Here is an 18,600-nt window from a genome sequence, read left to right as displayed (position 1 = left end):
AAAAGGAAGGAAAAACAGAATAAGATTTAGGGCTCCTTTTACTAATCATGGGGGGGGACAGAAGGAGGCCATGCAGCAGGCAGGCATGGCACAACAGGGGAGAGGGAAAGGGGGCTGCTTTGGGAGGAGGGGTGTACTGGGGGCAGACAGCAATCATGTGGTCCCATGCTGGTAAGAAGTGAAGGGGGAGAGGGAAAGGGGGCTGCTTTAGGGGGAGGGGTGTGCTGGGGGGCAGAAAGCAATCATGCTTTGCTCTGGGAGGGGGGGAACAGAAGGGGGCTACGGAGAGACAGGCAGGCATGGCGCAACAGAGAAATACAGGTAGACAGGGGGCCAGGGAGACAGACAGACAGACAGACAGGGGACCAGGAAGAGACACAGACAGAACAAATGACAGACAGACAGACAGCGTCCAAGGAGAGAGAGACAAAGAAAAAAAAAACAGACAGACATCTATTCTAGCACCCATTAATGTAACAGGCTTAAACACAATTCTGCCAAAGAAGCAGATTATGCCTAAAAATAGCATCTACAAATAACTGCGTTTTAAGTCATTTTCTAAACGTACCCTTTTCATGTCAATTCCGTATCTGACCCACCAAAGAGTTCCATATTTTAACTCCAGTATCAACAAGCCTTGGATTCACAGTCGTCTTCAGTAAAGCCAAATTCTCAGAATGCAATGATCTATTTGATGAATAACGAACGATGTTATTTTTCAATAATTCTGGAAGCGCCTTCAAACTTGGAGCACAAAGGATGAGAATCGCCAAGATACCAACATAACGCTGGATTAGTCACCGCTAGAAACAGGATGTTGGGCTACACTAGAGAGACCTTTGCTCTGACCCTGTAGAGCAGCTCTTATGTTCACCAGCAGCTGAAGATATCAGAGGCTAAAATGTAATTTTGATAGTATTGGAATGCTGACATGAGAAAGATGAACTTTTGGAGTTAACCAGACAAAATCCCCTCTCCTCAACTCTGCAGGTAAATTTTGTGTCTCTTAATTCATAGTGCATGGAAGATTTAACCAAATAAACAGATGCTAAAGGGGAGACCTTCCTAAAACGTAGTTCTACTTTCTTCACTCACTGGTAGCAGATTAAGTATTGCACAAGAGTCTGGTTTAGGTGAAAGGCTGCCTTAAAGCATATAATTGTAACCAGCAAAGTAATCATGTGCTCAAGTTCCACTGATTATTTCGAGAGTTTTGTGCACGTAACTTTTCTGCTCACCAGTTTACTTAATATCAACAGATTAGACCCACTGGGTCATCCAGTCTGCCCAGTTATTTCTGTCTACATGGCCAGGATGTAGCCCAGCTGCCAGCTGTAATTGTTTGATTACTTGTAGGATATCACACCTTCTTCAGCCAGTTTTTGAAAACTTGTACGTTTCATGTCTCCACATCATCCTCTTCTTGGTTGGACCGAGAACTTTTCCTTCTGCGTGTCTCCCCATTCACATTACCCTAGCCACTTTATTCCAGAGCATCTCACCTCCTGTACATTATCATATAAGTATTTAAACATCTCTATCATATCTCCCCTCTCCCCCTTTCTTCCAAAGTATACAGATTGAGATCTATATGTATTATGATGGGGACCACTGACCAATTTAATAGCCGCCATCTGGACCGTCTCCATCCTGTTTATATCTTTTTAAGGTGTGGTCTCCAGAATTGTACACAATATTCTAAATGAGATCTCACCAGAGTCTTATACAGGGGCATCAATACCTCCTTTCCCTAGCGTCCTTCTATCTTTCGCCATCTCCTTTTCAACCTGTTTAGCCACCTTAAGATCAACACACACTATCACACCCAAGTCGCACTCCTCTTTCGTCCATAAACATTCTTCAGCCCACCACAGGAATTCTGTTCTTCGAGTAAGTCTCTCTTGTCTGTACCCTTCGCCTCTACTGACAACTCCTGACTCCACCTCTTCTGCCTTGTTGCTCCGTAAGCTTGGAACAACCTGCCTGAATCAGTACGCCAGGCACATCTCTGGCAGTATTCAAATCCAGGCTCAAAGCTACGTTTAGGTCCTAACCCTTCCCACTTGTTATACACTATATTTATTTCTCATTCCCTCTGTAGCCCTACCCTTCATGAACAGTTTATATTGATCCACCCTGTGTCCTGTGTGTCTGTCATCATTAGATTGTAAGCTCTTTTGAGTAGGGACCATCTCTTGCATGTTTAATGTACAGCACGACATGCATCTGGCAGTGGTATCGCTTACAAAAATCTTAAAAAGAAGCAGCCCAAGAACAGGAGCTTGTAGCCCACCACTGCCTCAGAGCGAGCTCCTCTGTCGTCCTCCATTCAACCAGTTCCTAACCCAGTCAGTTTATTTATTAGTGGTCTGTGTAGAGTTGTGTTAAAGTCTAAATACAGCACATCTAGCGCTCTCCCTCTATCCAATTCTCAGGCCACCCAGTCAAAGAATTGACAAAACCTGCCTCTAGTGAAACCATGTTGCTTTGGGTTCCATAATCCAATGGATTCTAGAAACTTCACCATTGTCTGGGTTTTTTAAGTCTTAGAATTTTTATTAAAGATTTTGCAAAGAATAAACAACATGTAACATATGAAAAAAAATCCCAACATAGTAAAAATGTTTCCCATTTATGGAAACAAAGCATAACATACATAAATTAAAGGATCCAACTTAATGTAATAACCCGAGCAATTAAAACAAATGAGTATTTTATATAATTTTTCAAAGCAGACCATTTTAACATAGAACAATGAGCAATATTTGATTTCTTGGCTAAATATGCCTCATACCTATAGGTAAGGTTCACCATATTCCACCATGAAATATGATTAGCAAGATTTAAATTCTTCCTGAAGCTAAAATAACTTTAAGAGATAACGATAGTGACGTATCTAACGGAGAACTATTAGCTTCAGAGTGTTTAGATTGAAAACAACTGAATCGAACAAAAGAATTTATACTGCAGATCCTCTTTTTCAGGTAACAAAATTACCCCCCCTCCCCTTTATGAAACCTCATTAGGCTTTTTTATTGCCGGATGCGGCGGTAAAAGCTTCGATACTCATAGGAATTCCATAAGAACCTAAGAAGAGCCTTCCTGGGTCAGACCAATGGTCCATCTAGCCCAGTAGCCTGTCCTCAATGGTGGCTAATCCAGATCATTAGTACCACCATGGCCAGCGATAACAAAAAAGCCTAATGCGGCTTCATAAAAAGGGGAGAAGGGGTTAATTGGAAGAAGACATAATTAATGTCATTAAATGACAAATGTATCCCTTTTTATATTGATAACTATTGTGTATTTTAAAAGTGTTTGCAATATTTTATTTACTAGAGAAGTCCGATTTACTGGCCTGTGTTCCCTACCTCTTCCTTACTTTCGCTGTTGTGGAGAGAGACCACATCCGTCCCTCTACAGTCCTCCGGTACACTCCCAGCCCTAGAGAAGCATTGAAAAATGTCAGCTAGTGGAGCCGCCCAGAACTTTCCCTAAGTTCCCTCCGATGTATGCCATCTGGTTCCACCATTCGTTTAGCTAGCTCCTCTGAAAATCGTTCAGGTCCTAGCACACCTCCATACCTAGTTTGTGTTTGCCTTCTGCAGTCCTGCTCCTGACCCTTCAGCTGTAAACATAGAACAGAAATATTTGCTAAGCAATTTAGCCCTGTCTTTATTAGCTTCTACATGTTTCTCCCTTTCACCTTTGTACCTCCTTCATTCGCTAACATATCTAAAAAAAAATTCTTGTCCCCCCATTTTACCTTATTGGCTATTTTTTTTCTTTCATTTGCATCTTAGCTTTTCTGACTGCTTTACCAGCTTCTCTTTGCTTTTCCAGATATTGTTGCCTGTCTTCTTCTTTTACTGTATGAAGGCTAAACTCTTTTTGTTTACTTTTTCAGCTACTATTTTGAGAACCAAATCCATCCTTATTTTCCTCATACTTTTATTTCCTTACAAATTAGGTCTGTTGCCCTTAAAGTAGCTCCTTTCAGTTTTGTCTTTAGCTTTGCTATTTTTTCCTAGTATAAGACAAGACAGATTGGGGGGAAGGAGTAAAACACGGACCTTGCGGATCTAAACCTGAAGTCTGTGCCACTTTTAGTCTCAGCCTAGGTTATGGCTCTGACAGACCTCTGTGACAATTAACTGACAGATCCTAATGCTTCTCCCTCCCTATGCTGAGACTAAAAGTGGCGGGTGCTAGGTTTAGTCTATTTTGTATTTTGGTTCTACTTTGTTGTTATTCCACAGTTGCCTGTACTTTGTAGGTTGCTTTTCTGTTTGAAGAGAAAAATTGATTACACATAAAAAGTGGCACGGATCTCAGATTTTTAAGGACGTGTGGGTTTAGGTCCGCAAGGTCCACGTTTTCCCCCTTCCCCAGATTCAATGGCAACTCCAGTACTTCAAATGGCAAAGAAAGACCAGGATCAAAGTACTTTTATACCACATTCATCGTGAGTGTGACTGTTGGGCAGACTGAATGAACCATGTAGGCCTTTCTGTGTCAACATCTACTATGTTACTACTTTACAGAAATGGGTAAGCGCACACTTATGTGTACAAACGACACCAAATTAACTGAATGCTATTTCATAAGGATGCACATAAGTGGCATTGCAGTTGCACCTAAGGAAGCTTTGGGAATGATGCAAAGGTTGAGAACTCCAGTGGTGAAATGAGAGTACTTACAGGTCATGGACCTGGGGGGCCGCTGCGGGTGCAGACTGCTGGGCACGATGGACCTCTGCTCTGACCCGGCAGAGGTAATTCTTATGTTCTTATGAGAGGTGCTTTAAGAACCTTGAGGAATGGTTGAGTTCTTGGCGGAATTATACATTTAAAAGCTTGCAGAGTTCTGCATTTGGGCTGAAACACTGATTCTATCTGATGATTTCAAAGGAGGGAAATGGTGTGATGACATTGTCTAGTGCCAGAGGGATGCAGGAGGTATAGGGAGGGATTTAACTTGTAGAAAAGAGGATGACCTTGGTTAACTTTACCACATTTAAGAATTGACCTGATTGATTAACATATAAACTTTATCATAATAGACAGGAATCTGAGACTTTTCCTCCTTCCAAATAGAAAATTTATTTCTTTAAATTTATCTGTGTTTTTTAAATTGATTGATAGCTATTCTGCATAGATTTCAGAGGGAGGATTGTATTTTGATAAATAGTGGGGCTGGGACCGCTGTTTTTTTTTTACCATATTTATCAATGATCTAGAGATGGGAATAACCAGTAAGATCATTAAATTTGCTGGTTGCATTTTTCCGGGTCAAGCAGAACCGATGTTTCAGTCATCATGCTGTGGCTTTCTTCAGGGCATGCTGTGAAGTCTGCAGTTTGTCTTTATATAGTAGGTCCTCAAACCCAATCGGTTGGGGCTTGAGGTGAATGAGGCAGGAAAGTCCGTTGGTCACCAATTTGAATTTTGGTAGGAAAATCAATTGGTCTCTTTTTCCCATGGAATGGAAAAGTCTCTGGTGAGTTTAAAGATGTTCTCCCCATGAAGCTGGGTTATATGGTCTCTCAGGGTTTTTGCAGCTGGCGTCATGCTGGTTACAGGTTTCAAATTTGTAACCAACTGACTTTCTCACCAAAATTCAAATTGGTGACCAACTGACTTTCCTGCCTCATTCATCTCAAGCCCCAACCAATCAGGTTTGAGGACCTATTGTATAAAGACAAACTGCAGCCCTCACAGCATACCCTGAAGAAAGCCACAGCATGATGGCTGAAACTGTTGGTTCTACCTGACAAGACGCAGTGAGACCCAGAAACCTGTAGCCAGCATGATAGCCAGCTGCAGGAACCCTGAGAGAACATTAAATTTGCTGATGACACAAAATTGTTAAATTGCAAGAGGATAGTGCCTCTGAATATCCCAGTCAGCAGCATTTATCTGGATATCAGATGTTATTATCTGCTTTTCAATACTGATGAATCTATCGGTCTCTTAATTGTAGGACATGAAGATATTTCGATCCAGCATGTCAGCACTCAACGTAACCTCTGACACAGGTTTCACTGCGTTCATCTTGATTGGCTTTCCTAGCCTGGGTGAGGCCCAATTCTGGATCTCCTTCCCTCTGTGCTGCATTTACCTGATTGCAATCACGGGGAACTGCACCATTGTATTCATCATCAAAACGGAGTCTAGCCTCCATGAGCCCATGTACTTCTTCCTCGCAATGCTCGCAGCCATTGACATCCTTGTGGTCAATTCAGTGATACCCAAAATGTTGGGGATCCTCTGGTTTAATGCCAGAGAAATCTCCTTCAATGCTTGCCTAGTACAGATGTACTGCATTCACTCCCTCTCAGCTACGGAATCCACTATCCTTGTGGCCATGGCCTACGATCGTTATGTTGCCATTTGCAACCCCCTAAGACATGCTTCCATCCTCACTGGCTCAGTCGTAGCCAAAATAGGGCTGGTGGCTGTAATCCGAGGGGCGGCACTCATGGCTCCCTTGCCCTGCCTCATTAATAGGTTGCCATACTGTAAGGCCACCGTGCTATCCCACTCATATTGCTTACATCAGGATGTGATGAAGTTCTCCTGTGCTGACATCAGTGTTAATATCATCTATGGCCTCATTGTCATTATTTCGGCAATGGGGGTGGACTCCCTGTTAATTTTCTTATCATACTTCCTGATTCTGAAGGCGGTTCTCAGACTCAGCTGGGAGGCCCGACTCAAGACCTTCAGCACCTGTATCTCCCATCTCTGTGCTGTGCTAATTTTCTATATCCCCTTTATTGGGCTCTCCATGGTCCATCGCTTTGGCAAGCATTCCGCCCCAAGCATCGCTATCGCCATGGCCAACGTCTACCTCCTGGTCCCTCCCGTCCTGAACCCTCTTGTCTATGGCTTGAAAACAAAACAGATTCGACAAAGGGTTTTGAAGGTGTTCCATCACAATGTTACCAGACCTGCTCGGCTTAGCTGATCAATGTTTGTGATTTGCATCAGAAATAAAGATGATTAAATTGATAAAGAAGTGGTGCTTTCATACAATATAATCAAAGGATAGCATCATTGATTATTCCCTCTGACAGCCTTGACATTATATGGTTAGAGCCAGGATGGTCCTTTGGGAAGCTCGAAGTTTTAGAGAATGACACAGTGACAGAATTTGTCACCATCCCCTTGGATAACTGCATGAGACCATCCCCATGTCATTCTTTAAGGAGAGAGGGAAGAATCAGAGTCTGAATGGGCCCAGCCACTGACCCTCAAGCCCTGCATTGAAGAATGCTAGTGTAGAAGGACCGAGTTTGAGAGAGACACTAAAGAATGACACGGGATGGTTTCCAGCGGAGACAGGGATGGTGACACTACAGAGTGACACAGTGACAGAATTTGTCGCTTTCCCCTTGGATAACCACAAGGAAACCATCCTTGTGTCATTCTTTAAGGAGAGAGGGAAGAATCAGAGTCTGAATGGGCCCAGCCACTGACCCTCAAGCCCTGCATTGAAGAATGCTAGTGTAGAAGGACCGAGTTTGAGAGAGACACTAAAGAATGACACGGGATGGTTTCCAGCGGAGACAGGGATGGTGACACTACAGAGTGACACAGTGACAGAATTTGTTGCTTTCCCCTTGGATAACCACAAGGAAACCATCCTTGTGTCATTCTTTAAGGAGAGAGGGAAGAATCAGAGTCTGAATGGGCCCAGCCACTGACCCTCAAGCCTTGCATTGAAGAATGACACGGGATGGTTTTCTGCGGTTATCCACAGGGACAGGGACAAATTTGGTCTCATGTTATCCGTTGAGCAATCTGAATATCACCATTACCTGGACAGCATTGCTAGTTACCACTCGCTTGTATTTGGATGCTGGCGTTGAACAACCAGTGCTTTTTTACCCATGGCGACTGGCATTGTGACTGCTGCAGGCGGAGGATCAGCCCCAGGCTTTATTATTAAAGGAGAATTGAATTTTCCTCAGGATGAGGAATGAGGAAAACCTTCTTTCTTTACTTTGATATCAACCCTGTCCTGGGGACCCCCCAGCCAGCCGGGTTTTCAAGATATCCCTAATGACTATGTATGAGAGAGATTTGCATACCTGTCACTCCCATTATATGCAAATCTCTCTCATGCATATTCATTAGGCTAGCTGGGGGGTCCCCAGGACAGGGTTGAGAACCACTTTCTTAGACTGTCATGGATGCAGCATAATTCTGGGTGTAGCACAAAACAATATTTTTATTTATTTACTTAGTTCACACTTTCTCTGTCGCTAAAGCTGCGCAAACAGAACTAAGTGGCATCCAGACTAAAAGTAAGGAAAGAGGAAAGGAAGGAAAAACATGCAAACCACATAGGGAAAAGAAATGAGGGCCTTCTGCAGGATCAACCCAACTGCATGACAAAGCTCTACTTAACGTGAAGTGTCCTAGGAGTAGCAAAGATGTAATTAAGTCATAAACATGCTCCTCTTCTATTTCAAGATCTCCTAAAGTTCTTATTCTCCTGTATCAGCTCTTCATGTTTCTCTCCATCCATAACACAGATTCACAGTAAATGATGGCAGATAAAGACCCTGACGGTCCATCCAGTCTGCCCAACAAGGTGGCCAGAGCCATGCCACCACTCTGCGCAGGCCCCCATCACCCTTGCTTAAGCACTGGTTGCTAAGCCTCCAGCATTGCCATCCTTATAGGCAAGCAAACATGATGGAATCTTGGTTTGAACTGCATATCATCCCCAAGAGTTGGTGCAAATATTCAATGAAGCTACTAAGTAATAAATTTAAAACAAACTAGAGAAAATAATTTCTTCCCTCAATGAGTAATTAAATCACAGAACTTGTTGCCAGAGAATATGTTGAAAGCAGTTAGCTTAGCAGGGTTTAAAAAAGGTTCGGATACTTTCCTAAAAGAAAAGTCCATAAGCCATTATAAAGATGGGAAAATCCACTGCTTATTTCTAGGATATGCAGCATAAAATCTGTTTTACTCTCTTGGGATCGTGCCAGATCCAAATTGGCCACTGTTGATGGACCTTCTGTCTGTCATAGTGTGGCAACTCTTATATCTTATGTTCTTTTTCATCCATTTTCCCTGTGTGTGTAGAATGAGCAAAGCTGGAGTTGTGAAGTACATGTGTTTTTATAAAGCCTATATGTGCAGGACATACATAAAGACACACCAAAGAGCAGTAAAAGTCAATGGGTACTCAGAGGGGTTCACCCTGTATACGGGCACACTTAAAGAAACAATATGTGGTTGTGAGATTAACTAAATTAAATAAATGTGTGAGGCGGGGTGTCCGCAGTATGAGAAGTCAGCGAGGGGAGAAAATTCTCCAGCGCTTTACACAACAACCTCTGCCCACACATCATCACTGGTGTGCTCATGTGAGGTGTCCAGTGATGGTGTGTGGGCAGATGTTGTTGTTGCTCTTTGGTGTGTCTTTAATGTATGTCCTGCACATACAGGCTTTGCAAATTAATAGTGTAATAACTTAGACAGTGATATACAATTCATCAATCACACAAGTGCCCAAGTAAACAGGGAGTTAAACTCAGACTTAGCTTGAAGATTTGTCCCTTGGTCTGTAGGGCAGCATTCCTACACCACCTAGTTACCAGGTTCAACCAAGCCCGGTTTTGGAGACGCAAAGCCCCTTCATCAGGAACCCCGTTGCCACATCTGGCGAACAGTTGAGAGGACAGGCACTCATTTACTGCTTCGGAGGAGAAGGTGTCAATTTGTGCAAAAAAAAAACCCTAAGGTTCTTTGCATGAACCTATTTTGTAAAAGCACCTTTTGCCTTTAGAAGATAGATAGAAAAGAGGTGCCTTTTTAAGCCGCAATGATTCCCTGTTGAAAATTGTGGGATATAGGAAACTGTATTGGATTCTGAAATTAGCCCAAATAGATCGGCCTTCTTTAAAACCAACCCAGTAGGCCAATGCCAGTGAAAGCAAGAGCTCCGGGACATCCACAGTCCTAGTAGCCAAATCTGAACAAGATTCATCTGAAGATTGCCTGTAATTCGGTGCTAGTCTACTTTGTTGTTCCAATATGGTCAACCCAGTCCTCAGGGAGCATCCTGGACACCCGCCATGAATATGCATGAGAAATATTTGCATGCAGTGGAGAAAGAATATGCATATTCATGGCGGGTGTCCTGATCAAGCCGACCGCCAGGTGGTCCTGAGGCCTGCCTCTTAAAACCATTGGTTTAACAAATGCTGCAGCTAAATCGCATTGTAATGCTGAGAATGGGCCATTTGTATTAACCGCATACAATCAAAAAGCAACAGGATCAAACCTTACAAATAAAAATAACCCTCAAGGGAATGCTTACTTGAATAAAATAGTCTTCACAAGTTTCCTAAACTGCAAAACACCTCACCGGGCAGCGAATTCCCAACCATTTCAGTACTGAAGAACTTTCTAGAATCCATTCAGATATAGGTCCAACAGGACATTCTTCACCCGAATACTTTCACTGCTCTACACCTCATGCTTCTTTTTCAAGGGTCCCACGACAACAAGAGGGCATCCGTTGAAAATCAGGGGCGGGAAACTACGAGGTGACACCAGGAAATTCTTTTTCGCTGAAAGAGTGGTTGATCGCTGGAATAGTTCTTCCACTACAGGTGATTGAGGCCAGCAGCGTGCCTGATTTTAAGGCCAAATGGGATCGGCACATGGGATCTCTTCACAGGGCAAAGGTAGGGGAGGGACATTAAGGTGGGCAGACTAGATGGGCCGTGGGCCCTTATCTGCCGTCTATTTCTATGTTTCTATGTTTCTATGTCGAAATGTGAAGTACAGCTTTATTACGTCACTTTAGCTCCCAGGGGAAGAGAAGCGCGCTGCTCTTTCTAGCAGGTGGGTTATATCTCCAGTTCCCTGGCAGGATCTCTCCAGCTCTTGGCTCATTTGTCAGCAAGGAGGCATTTGATTATATTTTGCCTAAGGAGAGCCTTCCTGGACTGGAATGGAGACGGAGAGGAGACCTGTGCTCCTACATCACCAGCCATCAGTCAAAAGCTTTTCTAAACATGGCTTTTAACTCCATTTCCAAATGTCCTAAAGATTTTCAGGGGGGGGGGGGAGTAAGTTATTTTTTATTTCAGAGAGAATACTAGAAGTGATACAGCTTTGGAAAATGGAAAGGTTTGCAGCGACTATCTTGACCAGGGCTAGGCAGTTCCAGTCCTCGAGAGCCACAGGCAGGTCAGGTTTTCAGGATATCCACAATAAATATGCCTGAGATAGATTCACAAGTTGCATGAAATTAGGTCCTGACATAAAAATAGTTTTTTTTTCCAATATTCTTAAAGAGACTGGAGACAAAAAACAACTTATCACCATTCATAGTTTCTGGCACTGCGGGGCTGTCCAGTAGACTTACTCTGGAAAGTATTTCAAAACCAATTTTTAAGGACTGAAAGAGATTTAGCTGCTGTAAATAAACATGAAGATGATTGCTCTCACTATAAACAATCACTGCAGTGAGCAGAAGCTTCCAGAAGCTAGAGTTTATTCCGTAATCTGTTTTAAACCAGTCATCATTTATTTGTTTTTTTTTATAGCTGACTCCCTAAATTCCATGGGAAACTGAGTATCACCACATGATGAGTGACCGTCAGACATCTGAAGAGAATCAGCAGTTTAAGAATTTGTCTATGAATCGTAAGAATGATAGATAAGAGCTGAGGAAAAGGAAATAAAAATCAAAGAGAGGCTCTCCCTGGAAAAAAGTTTGGTTCTCTGCGGTCTCTCATATGCTATATTGGGGAGTGTGTGACACAGTGGTTAGAGCTACAGCCTCAGCACCCTGAGGTTGTAGGTTCCCACACTGCTCCTTGTGACCATGGGAAAGTCACTTAATCCCCCTATTGCCCCCCGGTACATTTAGGTAGACTGTGATCACATGTAAATTGCTTTGAGTGATGGCTGTAAAACTATAAAAAGACTGTATACAAGTCCCAATCCCCTTTCCCTGAGGAGGAGAGTGTGGTGTAGTGGTATAGAGCTCAGCCTCAGCAACCCTGAGGTTGTAGGTTCAATATCCCCACTGCTCCTTGTGACCCTGGGCAAGTCACTTAATCCCCCTATTGCCCCCCGGTACATTAGGTAGACTGTGATCACATGTAAATTGCTTTTGAGTATGGCTGTTTAAAACTATAAAAAGACTGTATACAAGTCCCAATCCCTTTCCCTGGAGGAGGGGAGAGTGTGGTGTAGTGGTTAGAGCCTACAGCCTCCGCACCCTGAGGTTGTAGGTTCAAATCCCCACACTGCTCCTTGTGACCCATGGGCAAGTCACTTAATCTCCCCCATTGCCCCAGATAGATTGTGAGCGCACCGGGACAGACAGGGGAAATGCTTGACTACTTGAATGTAAACCATTTAGGCCAGGGGTGTCTAAACCGCGGCCCCGTGAAAGTATTTTGTACTGCCCGCAGTGTTTTCCTCTGCTGCCTCCGGGTGTTTACCGTCTTGCCGGCTCCCTCCTCTCTTGCTGCAGCTTTGCGCGGCCCCAGAAACATTTTTTTCGACCAATGCGGCAACAGGGAAGCCACAAAGGTTGGACACCCCTGACTTAGGCTATAAGTGGTCTATCAATGATGAATATCAGTTTCCGAGATTTCCGATTTGAAAGTGGTATTAAGTCTAGGTTTATTAAAAACGTGATATATCACATTTGCCAGACATATGGATCTGTGCAGTGTACAATGTAAAATCAATAATTAAAAAAAGGAAACCAACAGATCCCACGAAGGTAAACAGTCAAGAAAAAAATAGGGACAGATAAAAAGGGAAAGAAATTCCAACAACAAATTTATTAAACAGTAGCTTAAAAAAGCTCTCAAGGTCCACCACAAAGCCCCCCCCCCTTTCTTTTTTTGGAGGGAAGACCATTTTATCCGGTCCTAATAAAAAAGCAAAAAAGAAAGGAACTCCATTAAGTTTCAAGGTTACATTATGAGGGTATTCAGGAAACGCCTCAAAACCACCCTATTCCTGAAATACCTAAACAGCTGACCCACTTTCCCTCCTTCCCCTCTCTTGTCCTTTCTCCCCATTGTTACCCACATCCCTTAAGTTAACTCAACTTGTACGTCAACTCAACTTGTACCCCACTAATCTTCATGTAAACCGCATAGAATGTAAACGGTATTGCGGTATATAAACTGTTATTATTATTATTATTAATTTGATAAACCACCTAAAGCAAAGCCATCAAGGCAGTATACATTATAATAAAATTCAGCAAAGGAAAGAGAAATACAACATATGCCATTTCAAGAGAGGATTTTTCCAAGTCTACAACGTTCAAGTGGTCAACAGCAGTCCACCCATAGCGTCAACTGCTGTATATCATATCTTGAAGGTACTTTGAAATGTACAGGACAAGTAAACATTCAACCCAAACGAGAGTAAGAAATGATCTAACCCACACACCCCAGTCAAAATGATCTATACAAATTTATAGGATATGATTTCTTACCAATATATTCCAAACTATTCTCTTTAACTTAATTCTCCAATTTTCAAAGAATGATCAAAAAAATGTCCAGACTATTGAAGAAAATATAAACTTAATCACTGCAAGAAGTTTGATTTCATGTATGTTATAGCTCAAAGTTTGTGGAGTTTTTAAATATTGACCAATATTATGTTATAAAGATCTAGTTGTGCTCATGTATTTGGTATGTCCTGTGGGATTTTGTCCCTCTTTTGCATTTCCTTGGACCATTTTGTTCCAATAAAATTTTACGTAGTTGCCATACTGCCCATACTACGTTTCGTGTTTCGTGGGCTGGTGCCACTACCATTGCCGTTATTGTGGATATCTTGACAACTTGACTGGCTGTCCTAGAACGATAATTCTACGTTCAAACACACCAAGGCCCAGATTCTGGAAACGATGCCTACATCAGCCTGCACCTCCAAAAACAGTGCCAGTCAATGTCAATCATGCGTAGGCGCTGTTACCAGAATCACAGCTCAAGTCAAACTTAGGCAACATTCATTAATGTAGGCCAGGGGTTTAAAGGCCTACATTACTGGCAGCTATGTTTGATGAAGAATCAAGTCGAATGGCGCCCTAGGTCATTTCTGGGCAATAACACCTACTTTGACCTTAGGTTCTGCGAGGTGATTCTGGCCCCTCTTTGGAGTAGGTGCCTACCAGCACCTACTTAATTTTTAAATGGATTTTTTAATTGGTTTTTAAAAGGCCACAGTCAATTTCTGCACCAATTAAAGCAAGTAAACGGTGACCTAACTTATGGCCCCAAATGTCTATTCCTCTGGAGAAAATGAACATAGCTAGCTCTGGCTTATCCAAGACACTCTGCTGAGTGTTAACCATAATGAAATAAATTAGTTGCAAAGGTCAGATCTAAGAGCATTCTGATGGAACATTTTCATGATCCTGTTACGAATTTGTTTGGTTTTTATACCATAAACTATGGGGTTCAACACAGGAGGGACCAGGAGGTAGATGTCTGCCATAATGATATGAGTCCTTGATGTACTTCGTGTTCCAAATCTGTGTATTACTGAGAGACCAATCAGTGGGATGTAGAACATAAGGACAGCACATATGTGGGATATACAAGTGTTAAAGGCCTTCATGCCTGCTTCTCTTGATGAAAGGCTTAAGACAGACCTCACAATTAGAATATATGAGAGGATGATGAAGAGGGAGTCTATTCCCATCACAGACAGAATGATGAACAGACCATACACAATGTTGACTGTCTTATCAATGCAAGACAACTTCATCATGTCTTGATGTAGGCAGAAGGAATGGGACAGTACATTAGTCCTACAGTATGACAGTCTTTTAAGTAGGAAGGGTAATGGGAAAAAAAAGATGAAGCCTCGAATCAAGGTGACCAGTCCAATCTTTGCGACCATCCTATTGGTGAGGATGGACGAATGCCTCAATGGATTGCAGATAGCAATGTAGCGATCGAAGGCCATGGCCAGCAAGATGGTGGACTCCATGGCCGAAAGGGAATGGATGAAGAACATCTGAGTGAGACAGGCACCAAACTCAATTTCTTTAGCATCAAACCAGAAGAGCCCTATCATTTTGGGCATTGTGAAAGAGGAGAGAATCAGATCGATGATGGCCAGCATGCAGAGGAACAAGTACATAGGCTCATGGAGGCTATGCTCAGCTCTGACGATGAATAATATGGTACAATTGCCAAGCAGTGCCAAAAGTACATGCAGCAGAGGGGGAAACTGAACAAGTAATGCATAGATTCCAGCCCAGGGAACCCAACCAAAACGAAGACTGATGGATGGAAAATGGTGGTGTTGAAAAACAACATGATCAAATATTGAGACTGGATTTCATAGAACTTCATTTCCTGCAAAACAAAGAAAGTTGCTGTTATTCCAACAGTGTTTGCTGTGTGGCTACCGTAAGACAGGATTCAGGGGAAGATTTCAAAGTCAACAAATTTTTAGCAGCCACTGACTGCAGAACTTTATATCCAGTTTTACGAGCGGAGTTGAAAAGTTCTCAGCCCAACCAACCGACTTCCTAAATTCTGACCATTACTTTGCCACTGTAGCTGAAAAGAGTGTTATCTTATTTTGTTAAGTGCTAATTTGCAGAAACCAAATTCTCTGTTAAGACATTGCTTCAGATGTTGATTGAACCATATCCATGTCATTCTCCTCTCGGTTGGGCTGAGAACTTTGCAGCACCCTCTTGTATGTATCAGCAGTTGGAAATACATAAGTTCTACCAATAGAAATCTATTGTTGTGCCTGAATTTCATCTCTGAATGAATAACTTTTTGGTCTGCCTCTAACTTGCCACAAATCTTGCCCAACTTTTCAATGCCTAACTTTGGGCAGAAAGAGGAACTTCTATAAAGGATCAACTGGATCTAGGCACCTCGAGAACACCTATGTGAATCCTATTCTAGAAAGAAGATGCTTACTTTCCTTTCAAGAATACAGGCAGAACTGACTGCTATAGGTGGCCATACATATGATATAGGTGTGACCACTTATATGAGCCATAGTATCTGCATAAAAGCATTCAGCCAAATTGTTGAAAAATGCACATAGACCTGGATTTTCATCAGGATGCCATAAATTAGGTAGTGGTAGGCTTCCTGCTGCGCCTAACTTAATTGTTTTAATTGGTGCATCGTTTAAAACCAATTAAAAAGTAATTGCAACAAAAAATATGCTGCATGTGGCCTCTGGGACTACTGCCTAGGTCCTTTGCGGCTAGCAGTGCATAGTGACACTGAAGCCCGGGAGTGAACATAAGAAGTGCCTCTGCTGGGTTAGACCAGAGGTCCATCGTGCCGATCAGTACGCTCGCGCGCGGCCCAACAGGTCCAGGACCTGTGTAGTAGTCCTCTATCTATACCCCTTTATCCCCTTTTCCTTCAGAAAACTGTCCAATCCCTTCTTGAACCCTAATACGTACTCTGTCCTTCACACCCTCTGGAAGCGCATTCCAGGTGTCCACCATTTGGGTGAAGAAAAACTTCCCTAGCATTGGTTTTGAATCTGTCCCCTTTCAACTTTTCCGAATGCCCTCTCGTTCTTGTGGTTTTCAAAAGTTTAAAGAATCTGTCCCTCTACTCTCTCTATGCCCTTCATGATCTTGTAAGTCTCTATCATGTCCCCTCTAAGTCTCCTCTTCTCCAGGGAAAAGAGTCCCAGTTTCTCCAATCTCTCAGCATATGAAAGGTTTTCCATCCCTTTTATCAGACGTGTCGCTCTCCTCTGAACCCTCTCGAGTATCGCCATATCCTTCTTAAGGTACGGCGACCAATATTGGTCGCAGTACTCCAGATGTGGATGCACCATCGCCCGATACATCGGCAGGATAACTTCTTTCGTTCTGGTTGTAATACCCTTCTTGATTATACCTAGCATTCTATTCGCTCTCTTAGCGGCGCTGCGCACTGTGCTGATGGCTTCATTGTCTTGTCCACTATTACCCCCAAGTTCCTTTCTTGGGTACTCTCGCTCAATAACATCCCTCCATCGTGTAGCTGTACTTGGGTTTCTGCTTCCTAATGAAAGACTTTACATTTCTCTACATTAAACTTCATCTGCCATCTCGTCGCTCACTCCCCTAGTTTGTTTAGGTCCCTTTGTAATTCTTCGCAGTCCTCTTTAGTCTGAGCACCACTAAATAGTTTGGTGTTGTCTGCAAATTTTATTATTTCGCACTTTGTCCATGTTTCGATATCATTTATAAATATATTGAATAACAGCGGTCCAAGCACCGACCCCTGCGGAACATCACTCCTCCAGTCCGAGTAGTGGCCTTTTACTCCTACTCTGCTGCCTACCCACCAACCAATGTCTGATCCATCTATGTACATATCCTTCCACCCCATGGTTTTTCAGTTTCCGAAGTAGGTGTTCATGGGGTACCTTGTCAAAGGCTTTTTGGAAATCTAAATATACGATCTATGGGGTCCCCTTTGTCCATCCCTTTGTTAATTCCTTCGAAGAAGTGCAGTAAGTTCATTAGGCATGATCTCCCCTTGCAGAAGCCATGTTGGCTTGTGTTTAGAAGTTTATTTCTTTTGAAATACTCATCGATACTATCTTTTATCAGTGCTTCCGCCATTTTCCCTGGAACTGAGGTCACACTCACCGGTCTGTAGTTCCCCGGGTCACCTCTCGATCCCTTTTTAAAGATGGGCATAACATTGGCTATCTTCCAATCCTCCGGGATCACTCCTGTTTTCAGGGATAGATTGCAAACTTGCTGTAGTAGTTCCGCTATTTCCTCCTTTAGTTCTTTCAGAATAATTGGGTGGATTCTGTCCGGATCCGGCGATTTAAGAACATAAGCATTGCCTCCGCTGGGTCAGACCAGGGGTCCATCGCGCCCGGCAGTCCGCTCCCGCGGCGGCCCTCCAGGTCCATGACCTGAAAATGTTCCCTACCTAACCTAAAAAGTCCATATCCTATTTGCTCAGTGTCCTGTGAGGTAAACCTCTATCTGTACCCCGTTATTCCCTTCGCTTCCAGGAAGTCATCCAGTCCCTTTTTGAACCCCAGAATTGTACTCTGGCTTATCACCTCTCCGGGAAGCGCGTTCCAGGTGTCTACCACCCGTTGAGTGAAGAAGAACTTTCTTGCATTCGTTTTGAATCTGTCTCCTCTCAGTTTTTCTGAGTGACCTCTTGTTTTAGTTGCCCCTGCTAGTTTAAAGAATCTGTCCCTCTCCACCTTCTCTATGCCTTTCATGATTTTATAAGTCTGTATCATGTCCCCTCTCAGTCTCCGCTTTTCCAGGGTAAAGAGCCCAGCCTGTCTAACCGTTCGGCATATGAGAGGTTCTCCATACCCTTTATCATCCTCGTTGCTCTCCTCTGGACCCTCTCGAGTATTGCCATGTCCTTCTTGAGGTATGGCGACCAGTATTGGACGCAGTATTCCAGATGTGGGCGCACCATTGCTCGATACAGTGGCAGGATAACTTCCTTCGTTCTGGTAGTGATACCCTTTTTGATAATGCCCAGCATTCTGCTCGCTTTTTTTGAGGCCGCTGCACATTGCGCCTCCGGCTTCATTGTGTTATCCCCAATACCCCAGA

At 43.1% G+C, this 18,600-nt stretch overlaps 2 protein-coding genes across 2 annotated transcripts in view; one reads left to right on the top strand and one right to left on the bottom strand.

The window, feature by feature from the left end:
• Window positions 1-879: 879 nt before the first annotated feature.
• Window positions 880-6,969, top strand: LOC117362321 (olfactory receptor 51E1-like). Its single transcript, XM_033948551.1, has 2 exons — window positions 880-990; window positions 5,983-6,969. The coding sequence occupies exon 2, from the start codon at window positions 5,986-5,988 to the stop codon at window positions 6,967-6,969; it is 984 nt and encodes a 327-aa protein (XP_033804442.1). The 5' UTR covers window positions 880-990; window positions 5,983-5,985.
• A 7,412-nt stretch (window positions 6,970-14,381) lies between these two features.
• Window positions 14,382-18,600, bottom strand: part of LOC117362320 (olfactory receptor 51D1-like) — a 17,026-nt gene continuing 12,807 nt past the window's right edge. Inside the window, exon 3 of the mRNA XM_033948550.1 lies at window positions 14,382-15,306. Within this exon, the coding sequence (XP_033804441.1) occupies window positions 14,382-15,306 (925 nt within the window). The remainder of the gene's footprint in view (window positions 15,307-18,600) is intronic.

Source organism: Geotrypetes seraphini, chromosome 6 (assembly GCF_902459505.1).
Source record: "Geotrypetes seraphini chromosome 6, aGeoSer1.1, whole genome shotgun sequence".
In the NCBI taxonomy this organism is placed as follows: domain Eukaryota; kingdom Metazoa; phylum Chordata; class Amphibia; order Gymnophiona; family Dermophiidae; genus Geotrypetes; species Geotrypetes seraphini.
The sequence above is the reverse complement of the archived record's forward strand: the minus strand, read 5'-3'. Positions and strand labels throughout refer to the sequence as shown.